At 35.5% G+C, this 11,158-nt stretch overlaps 1 protein-coding gene across 2 annotated transcripts in view; it reads right to left on the reverse strand.

Moving 5' to 3' along the window:
• Positions 1-1,852: 1,852 nt before the first annotated feature.
• LOC135640063 (phosphoinositide phosphatase SAC8-like) overlaps positions 1,853-11,158 on the reverse strand; it is an 11,182-nt gene continuing 1,876 nt past the window's right edge. The window contains exons 3-20 of one of the 2 annotated variants that reach the window (XM_065154181.1): positions 10,193-10,320; positions 9,923-10,014; positions 9,684-9,741; positions 9,154-9,210; positions 9,028-9,061; positions 8,659-8,739; positions 8,418-8,524; positions 7,335-7,421; positions 7,165-7,242; positions 4,922-4,986; positions 3,765-3,863; positions 3,525-3,624; positions 2,950-3,058; positions 2,783-2,855; positions 2,595-2,688; positions 2,367-2,450; positions 2,164-2,233; positions 1,853-2,095 (exon numbers count right to left, since the gene is read on the reverse strand). In XM_065154181.1, the coding sequence (XP_065010253.1) occupies positions 1,971-2,095; positions 2,164-2,233; positions 2,367-2,450; positions 2,595-2,688; positions 2,783-2,855; positions 2,950-3,058; positions 3,525-3,624; positions 3,765-3,863; positions 4,922-4,986; positions 7,165-7,242; positions 7,335-7,421; positions 8,418-8,524; positions 8,659-8,739; positions 9,028-9,061; positions 9,154-9,210; positions 9,684-9,741; positions 9,923-10,014; positions 10,193-10,320 (1,541 nt within the window). In that variant the 3' untranslated portion in view covers positions 1,853-1,970. Of the gene's footprint in view, positions 2,096-2,163; positions 2,234-2,366; positions 2,451-2,594; positions 2,689-2,782; positions 2,856-2,949; positions 3,059-3,524; positions 3,625-3,764; positions 3,864-4,921; positions 4,987-7,164; positions 7,243-7,334; positions 7,422-8,417; positions 8,525-8,658; positions 8,748-9,017; positions 9,062-9,153; positions 9,211-9,683; positions 9,742-9,922; positions 10,015-10,192; positions 10,321-11,158 lie in introns of both variants that reach the window. The other variant, XM_065154180.1, reaches the window with a different exon arrangement.

Below are 11,158 nucleotides of genomic sequence, written 5' to 3' on the forward strand. Positions count from 1 at the left end.
GTCTGGGTAGCCAACTTAGTGGTTCCGGTGCAGTTTATCCTCTCCCAAGACTGGAATTCTAATTAGTGATAACTCCACTCAGGCTCACTTAGTGGGCAACTCAACCAGCTGAAATTGATATGCACAGGAGATATGAAAGACCAAAGTGAAATAAACAATTGGTCTCACAGGTCTGGTTGCAACAACCATCATGTGGTGAATCTGCTATAATTGTTCTCCTGAAGACAATGATAATGTTGCTGAATTTTTCGTCATGGAGAGGAATACTTGTAGCATGCCTAACCCAGCAACCAGCATTGAAGAATTCAACCATTCCATCCTAAGCAAGAACAAGGTGCTCAGTTGTCACTGCAACAGACATGATCATGCTTATTGCCAATAAGAACCATGTATCTTGTTCTAATTTGCAGGTCTAATATTGCTCATCACGACATGGCATACATTTTCGCAGTTACCATCACCTAAACTTGCTAGAAAAGAAAATTTTTAGGCAAGTCTAGCTATTTTTGCAACCTGAATATACAATTTGGCAACATTGCATAAATTCAAGATATAATTTCTTAAAAACACTCCAAATTTTCATTTCCAATAACATCTCATTAATTCATTGTTGGATATTATAACCAATCTGTTGCTCTGACCTGAAAGAACAACTTTTCCTCTTTTTGTATAATCATGCTCCAAGCAATGAAAATCTAGTAATTAAATGAGATGAGCCAGTTAGGATGAGTCTGAATGACAAATGTAAGAAGATTTGCTATAAATGATAAAAAAGAAATATGGAATAAAAACCTAAGCAACTAAAGTGCAATCTTTACCACCAAAATTTGTGAGACTTGATAGAGCTTAAACCCAGATCATAATAATATTTCTTGTTAATCATGATATCATTATAAATATATAACCATCCACCCATATACAACACGATACACCATATAAATCTAAAGACTGGGCCAAACTTGTGTTGGGCCAAGAGAAGTCCAACTGTGGCCCATAATGAGACCCATGTCTTACTTTGTTCATGCTAGCTGGTGTAACCATACAGAAGGTTTTTTGTTCTCTATTGTTTTGCATTGGCGGCAGCTGCATTGTTTTGGTAAGTGAATCTCAACCTAATATGTTTATGGGACAGTTTTATTTGCATACATACATTGATTGTAAAGCCTAATTTTTTTGGTTGACTTATCAAGCTATTACATGTTTTCTTTTATTGAGATATTATGCACTCATCGTACTTTATTAATATGTATCATAAATGATAACTAAAAACAAGGATAGAAGACATTTCTGTATTGATCCAACCAGGGTCTGTAGTACCGAACTGTACCGCCCGGTACGAGCGGTACGTACTGGTCCGACAGGTTGTCGGTACACGGACCGCCTGTTACCGGTCTGAGCGCACTGTAGTACTGTAGCAGTGCTACAGTACTCAGCACACCTGAGTGTACTGCTCGGTACACCTGGGTGTACCGCTCGGTATACCGTACCGTACCGGTACTGAGCCCAAGTCGAAATACCGGTACGGTACGATATTGCGAACCTTGGATCCAACATCATATCAAACATACAGATACCAGATATTGGTACAAGATATGGAAATCCTTTATCTATTAGCTACAGATGTCAGACATAAGAATAAATCCACCAGTTATAAGTTATAAGAAACATGGAAAGGTGTGTCCCTAGATCTGCTAATAGGTGGGCAAATTATCTTGCCAATTTTAGAGGAAGTAATTCCTACTTAAGTTTTGGAGAGGTACCTCATGCAGTGAGCTAATCGCAGAGCATGGAATCCAATGAACCATATCTGGCAAGAAGCTGAGACTTGTGGATATTCATTATGATAAGAAACTTATGGAATCAATTTAGATTAAATGACAAACAAATCGTTTCATAGTTACATATAGCAAATGAAATTGAGCTTGCACAGCACGTCCAAAATTAATAAAATATCAATATAAAACACAATCTTACAAGAGGCCACACAAGCGTGGCCTGGAGCAGAACTGCTTCCAATTAGCTTTAACAAGAGGCACCACTCCTGCAGACAAGCCAGCCAAGAGTACAGAAGAAACAACATGTGTGCTATTTCCGCCTGGTGATAAAAAAAAACTGAATAAGAAATATAAACATCCTGAAAATCCAAAGAATTTACAGGTAGACCTTGATTTAATGTAAGTGTTGTTGTCATTGTGAGACCTCCCACGATGAGAGCTGAGGCCACCGGGAGATACTGCATGCAGATAAATGATAAAGTATGATTAACAAAAAGCAAGGCCTGAACAGAAAGCCATGACAAATAAGCTAAATATGACCACGACTTTCTAATAACGAAAAATAATTAAGATAATGTGTGCATGGTTTACTGATGATGATTCAAACCGATTCAGCCGGAAAGGAGGACCACTTCTGCTGACAGTGTAGCGACCACTAATAAGATCCAACGCATCCTTGGAAGCATAATAAATGATTGTATGAGTCTTTTAAGTCTTTCCCACTATATGGGCAGCTTAAAATAGTAAATGAAACACTCATGATGTAAAAGGTTATGATATGAGTTTAACGATAAATACTATGGCATTGGAATAGCATACTTGTCGAATGCCATCTTGAAAGTTATTTAAATAATATCGTGTGAGAGCACTTATTCCATCCTTTATTATTCCAGATACAGTCTGTCTCCCATATCTGCACATGATGAACCCAAAATTGGCACAAGGTGTTTGTATGTTTAGAAGATGCAAGGGGTAAAAATAGATGAAAAATGCATGGTAAACTTTACCGTACTAGGTCCCCTTTCAGAGCATGAGTACCAGCATATTCCAAGCTTATCTCATCTCCATGTTCCGCCCACACTAACAAATATGTCCATATAAGATACAAAGATTTGTGGAAATTAAATGAAAAAAAAGTTGATGATGCAAAATATATTATGGAAAATTTCCTTACAGTTCTTGAACTTCTCATAGATGTCAGTATACATGGATATACATTCATTTGATGAAAATGTTCCCACTTGCTGCAGTAGTAAATTCAATAATTTCCTAGCCACATAACTCTGCAAGCAGGAAAGGAGATACTGAGGCTCTTTTCAATGACTAAATTCAAATATAATAGAAGAGAATCTTCCCACAATTTTTCCAGATTTTGGCAAGAGAAACATGAAAGAAGGCCTCATAAAAGGTGGTTAAAAGTTTGATCGTTTACTTTCAAACTGATATCATGGAAAAAGATACTAATCAATTATAATAGAGATCATGATATCATCTACAGGTTATTGCTATGACCAGAGGTCAAAACTCATAGCAATCAACTCTTTTTGTTCCTTGCATATACTAGCAGCTCAATACTTTTGAGGGAAAATGACAATGGTAATAGCACCTGATGGTGGTCCACTTAGAAGAAAGCTTAGAGATTTACCATCTGAAATTGTCTATTGTTGCCGTATTGGCGGTCCCATATTTCTCTAAGAATTTGATCACAAGTTTAAAAAAAAAAAAAAGTTGAGATTAGAACACGCAAACCTGGGTAACATTTGTCCGATCCAGGCAATCAATGCAATTAACCCTGACAATTCCATTCTGCTGTATTAGTATTTCTCCATCAGTGTTGATCAAAAGATATCTGCTCAGCTGGAACGATAATTGCAGTAAGAACACATTATTCATAACAATTACAGCTGACATTCATGACGGTAAGTGAAGCACCAACTAGGCATACAAAATATTAAAAGTCAAAATTGATACTTTGTTCAACTCAGTTACCCTTGGTTTTCCACATTTTCTTTGATTTGATCATAAAGTAGTTGCAAGTTATCAAAAATCCCTTTGCCACATGCATTGTGGAAATCAAAACGCACGTATCTGGAAGCAAACATATTCAAGCAGTCAATTACAGCAAGAAATGTCCATTCCACTAAAACAGCAGAAAACAATGTCCAAGGAACTCGCATAATGCAACTTTGACTTATTGTCATCTTAATTCAAGTATTCAACAAAAAGAACATGATGACAAGTACCCAAATCTTTTCGAATGTTTAAATCTATATATTGTACTAAAACAAACAAAGATGAGTAGATAAACTATGGTAGTTAAGGAATGGATATAGAAAACTTAGGCAGAGAGGGCTTAAAACAACATAAAACGTCTCTGCGATAGAGTCATAGATGACAAAAAGATGCAGAAAAAAAAAAGGATACAGAACAAAATTAAGAATACTTCCAAACAGTTCAATCTAACATGAGTTTTGCAATTTTAATGCCTTTCTTTTGTTGCTTTTGTGTTGTTCACTAGAAATGAATTAAATAGTTCCAAGCCTTCATAAATGTTGGACATACTACTACACTTGAATGTGCCATTCACCCAGTTTAACTCATACACATGGATACTGCCAGCAAACCCACCTTGCAACTATGCGTAACAAATTGAACCCATAGTTTTAGTTATCTCCCAAAAGGAATTGTCAGCTAATCAAGTATTGCATAAAGCTAGGATTCAACCCAACCATTTATCACTTTCATAGTAGAAATTCAAAGGTTCATGAGCTCATTAATTTTTTCATAAATATAAGTTATCATAATTGAGGTGACCTTTTGTTAGCAAATAGGTATGGAATTTGACAGGTCTGATTTTATAGAGATAACCCTGCTATACAAAAATTTGGTGTAGTGCTTCTTGGTTTAGTTACATTTATAGCTAAGGTAGGTACTTCAAGGAACTTGCAATAATTATCAGCTACCTTGGTCAATTCTGAAGTAGTAATGTTCCATAATAGACATTGCCATAATGATCTCCAACGGTAGTTATAACTTATAAGCAACTATTTTATTGAGTATAAGGTAAAAGGTGGCTGCTTACATGCAATTAGTCATTGACAAAATTGAACAAAAGGAAAGCTGACAAAAAGTAACTCCACAAATACCTAACATATGGAAGTTTTTCCATCTCAGCAGCAAATGCATCACTCAGCCGGCCTTCATCACCTTCCTGCCAAACCATCCAGTAAAAGGAGACAAAGCGTCATAAAGATAAGGTCATATCCTTCTACAAATTTCGTTGGAATTTTCTTTCTTCCCCCCGCATTTCAGACTGGCATGTATATGCATATGTCGGACAAAATTAAACAACTCAAAATGCAGTTTATAACAAATTAACCTTGTTTCCAGTTAGTAAGGCAAATTGCCAAGTGACACCATGGATAGAGGATAGGAATACAGAGTAAAGAAGGGGAAAAGATTAAGTCCACCCATTGTCACAAATTTGAACTCAATAAAAAAAATTCTGTTTATGTTGATTTGCAGACAAATAATTACACCATGGAATCTGAACTAACATTCAAGAATCACAAAAATCAAAACATGTTTTTTATAGTGTCTGCAAAAGGTACATACTTCCATAAACACTTCCAATTTACAGTAACCAGTGCCTGGCATTAGCTCTTCAATTAATAATCAAGGTAAAATGGAGGGTAAAATGACAAAAATGGAATGTAGCATCAAGAAGTGCAGCTAAATGGCAGTATTGTAATGTAGGTCAGTAATAAGCAAGGTTTGAAATGGCTGTCCAATGAACCTGTACTGGACTGCATGTATTTGATAAATTATCATTTTATTCTTCCGATATCGATACCATACCATCTGACTATCCCGAGAAGTATATACTATCCGATATATTGGTACCATCTGATAGAATCGATTCATTGATGCTAGGAGGTACGTATATACTATTCTATATATTGGTACCATACCATCTGACTGGTTCTCAAAACCAATAAACAATCGAGATTTAAATCCTGCATGTAGGATATATGCCATCCACAAATACTTCCCTTAAACATACGGCTCAACTCTAATAAACCTATGGGCCAAATAACTTGGAAATATGGGGTTGGAAAGTGGAAACAAGTGGCTAAAAATATTTAAACCAAAGTTAGTAGTATTAGGAGTATCTAGCCCTATACACTAGTCTGACCCACCATCAATTTCCCATGCGGAACTACTAGAGCACAACAATCTTTCCCAAATAAAAATTTGGCATCCTCGCTAGGAATAACACATCTGAATCAGAATTCATTTGTGGCTCCAATGCATGGTCTGCCGTACCGAAGCATACCGCCCGTACCGGATAGTACGTACCGGTCCAATAGGTTCTCGATACGCGGACTGTCTGGTACCGCTACAGTGCTACAGTACACCGGTACACCGCTCGGTACGCCCAAGGTGTACCGCTCGGTACGCCCTGATGTACTGCCCGGTACACCGGTACCGTACCGTACCGAGCCCGGGTCGAAATTCCGTACGGTATGACGGACCTTGCTCCAATGTATGTTTAACCTTGGGAGATCCCCATCTTGGCATGCCTTAGGTAACACATCATGGCACATGTCAACCCAAATTGAATGACCCAAGATTTCCTACAATACCACTTGGTATGGCCCACCCCAATGGATATACTGATTTAATAATTTAGATATAACAAATCTAGAACCATATGAACTAGAAATAACACATCTGGATCAGAATTCATTTGTGGCTCCAATGTATGTTTAACTCTGGGAGATCCCCATCTTGGCGTACCTTAGGTAATACATCATGGCACATGTCAACCCACATTGAATGACCCAAGATTTCCTACAATACCACTTGGTATGGCCCACCCCAATGGATATACTGATTTAATAATTTAGATATAACAAATCTAGAACCACATGAACTAGAAATAACACATCTGGATCAGAATTCATTTGTGGCTCCAATGTATGTTTAACTCTGGGAGATCCTCATCTTGGCGTGCCTTAGGTAACACATCATGGCACATGTCAACGCACATTGAATGGCCCAAGATTTCCTACAATACCACTTGATATGGCCCACCCCAATCGATATACTGATTTAATAATTTAGATATAACAAATCTAGAACCACATGAACTTAAAATCTTGGGCCAATTATTAGTAGACTCATCTAACAATATATGCTAATCTAACACACTACCAATTTCCCAACGTGGGACTATTAGGGTTTTACAAAAAAAAGGCCAGTTAATTGAGGAAAAGTTTAATAAATCTGATTCACAAAGATAAGATGAAATTTCATTTAATGTATTGTAAAATTACAAATTAAAGTTTATTCATGTTACAGATAAAAAATGCAAACAAAAACTTACTTTATCAGTTAAGTCAACAGCAACCGTCTCCCCATACCTCTGTATAAGATCTCGAAAATGGCGCTCAACAACCTTTGGCTAATAAGAAATAAATTAAAGTATTGGAAGACATTCCTTTGTAAAGGTTAAAATAAGAAATTTACACAATTATATTGAACTGGCATTCTTACCGTTTCATCATGGTTAATAATATTGAGCCGTGGTTTGTAGCTTAAGTCCACAATTTGCTCCCAAAGAAGTGGAATAGAACCCCGAATCTAACAAAAAAAAGGCGATAATAGATAGATAACCTTTTTAGCAAAACCTAATGAAACTCTGAAAAGTTCTAACACATTACAACACCACACTTAGTCTCACTTAAAATCAAAAGGAAAGTAATCTCAAGCTTCAAAAACTTATTTTTACTGACAGCAAATTCTTACTGAGGATCAAGTTTTTCTTTGTGCACCTCAGCAAAAGTAAATTAGTTAGAATTTTTGCAAATCAAGCTTGGGGCATTCCAGTTTGTTGTTGTTGTTGTTTGTACCTCAGAGGTAAATCAAGGTGGTCAGATGAAAAGAAACAACTAGACATGTTTATTTGAACCTAAGCACCAGGCAGTGTTAATGTAAATGAACAACAGGAAGTGCATAATTATGTTACCCTTTTAGTTTTTTCTGCATATATGAACCTGAGAGTTTCATATTCACATATATGGACCATTAAGAGTTGTACCCACTCATATTATCACTTTTTAAGAAGCATATATGCAATTTTGATATAATATTATAGGATATATGCAAAAAAATTCTTCTTTCTTTTTCTAGATATTTGCCAAAATGGATATCTGTGCTGCCATAGATAAGAGTCACATTAATACTTCACCAGTATGACTCGACCTTATTAAAAAATCAGCTGCCTTGATAATCTCAACATCGTTGAAAAATAATAACACAACAAACACATGTCTGACCATGAATTATAATGCCGAGCATATTGGTGAACCATAATATAAAGAAATAAAAATATTAAATAATGAAATATGGTCTCAGCAGTTGCTTCCATTTCATGTGGCGTATATTACAAGAATGTAATGTATGCTCGAAATAGGACAGCACAATTTCAGCATGATTAATTCTCTTCAAATTGAATATTTTTCTACAGAGTACAAGCAAAGTGTTTTGCAAACTATGATTCAATACATGACCTCTTGTACATGATGACAATCATGAAATTTGCTAGGTTATGTTTGTGCAACTAGATGATAAGATCACCTGTATAAATGATGATCTGTAACCTTCAAACTCCAGAATTTGTTCAGTCTCAATAAAATTAGCAGTGGAACCTTCCAGATTTGCTCCTCTTCTCCACATCCTAGTTCCTGTTTAAGAACAATAATGGACGGATTGTATCAAATCTGAACCAAAGTCAACACATGACCATAAGTGCATCATTTTTGTTTCAACACAATACGAGAAGCATATAGACATGAAAATGCTGTGAATTTAACTGTACCTAGACGACGATTGCACCTTCTTGAGATCAATGTAATTCTGGCAGGTGAATCTTTTAAGGCGAACTGTACAGACTGAAAGCTTAATCCACTGTTAAGAGAAGCCCTCAAGTATCTTGACATGAAAATAGCTTAAGGTGCAATTTGTGGGTAAACATGCAAAAGAACTTCCAGCAATCCACCAATCAAACTGAATGTCATAACAACTTAATGAAACCAACCTGATCATGGAAGCATGAAGTAACATTTGAATTCACATATGAGAATATGCACCGGAAAGACATTCCATAGGAACAAGAAAAGCAAGCATATCAAATGAGTATTTTTTGGCATTTTCCTTTTATGAAGGACAACTACAAACTTTAGGATATTTCCTTGTATCACAGGAATGGTAAAGGCATCAAGCTGCAAAAAGTTACAGATGGATATATGAGCACTTGAGATAACACAATTGGCAACTTCATAGAACTACAATTAGAGTACTTATAAGCTATAACCTTATTCTCAATAAGATCCTCCATCAAATTATGATTCCACACAAAGCGTGGGTCGGCCTGTAAAAGTTTAAAAAAGAAAACTTAAAATTAAGTACAAAAAAATAGCTAGATAACATTGGCAGGAAACTGAAAATTGAAGATATCTGTAAAATGTTGCAGTGATTGGAAATTGTGACATTTTCACCATGAGCATAAACATACAACCAAATCTATTTTGAGGTTATTTATGAAACTAATGACATCAGATACAAACTAATGATATCAATTTCAAGAACTTCATGCACATGATAATCTATTCATTCAGAGATTTAGAAAAAGTGTAATAAGGTGCATTTTACTTGTATTCCAAATAAAATAACCAATGAAATATTTTATGTCTCTATTTAATAATTGAGTTTCACGAATAAGGAATTTAGCTAGAGGAACATGGAGCAAAATAAATGAACAATCAGACATTGGCAAACATGTTATGTAAGTAGTCTGCACAAAGACAAAGTATAAAAGACAATAAAAAAATAGGCTAATAGGACCTGTTTCCATAGAGGCTTGTGCATCCTTTCTTCAGTCAACTTGCATGTCCTCTGTAAGCTAGAATACCAGTCATAGTTATTGCTTAGTAACATGAAACTTTGATGTAATACATAGTATCAATACTTTAAAATCACGTACCAGGGAAACAATTGCAGTACAATTTATTAAAAGTAATGCAATCGAAGTTTAAAGCACCAGATTCAAATAAGCCACAAACTAGTATAGGCATAATACTTACTTCAGTGTTAAATCCCTTTCATATGAATAATATAAACCAGGGGTTGATTCTAGGGTTCTCAGAAGAGACATGAAGTAAGCTTCATCTCTTTTCTGCATGTAAAGCAAAACTACATTTAGAAGATTTACAAACTGCTCAAAGAAGCATCAAACAGTGAAACTGGAATTCTTTCCTCCTCCCTTTTATCTAGAGCATTAGAGATGACTAGCCTATCAACGATTTTATGGCGACTAAAATCAAACTGAAGATCAATCAATTAATAAATCATACTTCCTGCGATTTTGAATGCTTTAGAGACCCATTGCAGGACAAAAATCTCATTGACATCACATGGAATATAGAGAAACCAAGACAAGAACCAACTTCCTCTCGAGAAGTAATAAGTAGCACATAAGTTCCTGTATCAACATAAAACATTCAGCTCAAGAGAAAAATAAGATGAAAAGTACAACCGATGGAACATCCAGCATCAAATGTATTAAATGCATGACAGCTAAGAGAGTCAAAGCATCAAGGATCTTCTTTTAGTATGAGCCTGAAAAGTTTCACAATGTTCTTTGGAAAACCTACAATAATCCCAAGCACATTTCCCCATATCAAAGAAGATATATCTGGAAGAAACTGCATGGAAATTGGAAAAGAATGGCCTAGTTCATGGGCTCATTTATTGCCGAATCTGTAAAGGATAAATATGTGCAGCATTAACCATGCATGTGAAGATGTTGTTTTTGTTCTTTAAAGTTCAAACATTAAGGGTAAAAATAATGATCTTACAGCTAAAAAAGCTTCACCTTGTATGAATTTCCACAGATGTAGCAACAAAAAAAAAATGAAACATGGTGAAAAACAAAAAATGCCATAGGCATATATAGCACCATATAACTTTACCCTTCTCAGTCACTCCAAGAGACAAACTACAATCAGATAGTGGATATGACTAGATTATAATACAGTTATGCTTACATTTACTCAGTACATCTTGTGTCACATGAAATTTAGAAATAAAGTTTCCCATCAGCAAACCCCAATAAATTGCAGAAGTACTCAGAAATGGTAGCATAGTGAATATACAAATATTATATTTACTCAATGCAATGAAGAAACAAATAAGGATGTTGAGTAGATTTAATAGCATTATAGATACTGACAATGATGCAAACCAATTTTCATACTTGTGGAATAACATCACCTCAAGGATAGCATCAGGATAGAATTTGATTAAATATACTTATGCAA

The sequence above is a fragment of the Musa acuminata genome, chromosome BXJ3-6, assembly GCF_036884655.1.
Source record: "Musa acuminata AAA Group cultivar baxijiao chromosome BXJ3-6, Cavendish_Baxijiao_AAA, whole genome shotgun sequence".
Taxonomy (NCBI): domain Eukaryota; kingdom Viridiplantae; phylum Streptophyta; class Magnoliopsida; order Zingiberales; family Musaceae; genus Musa; species Musa acuminata.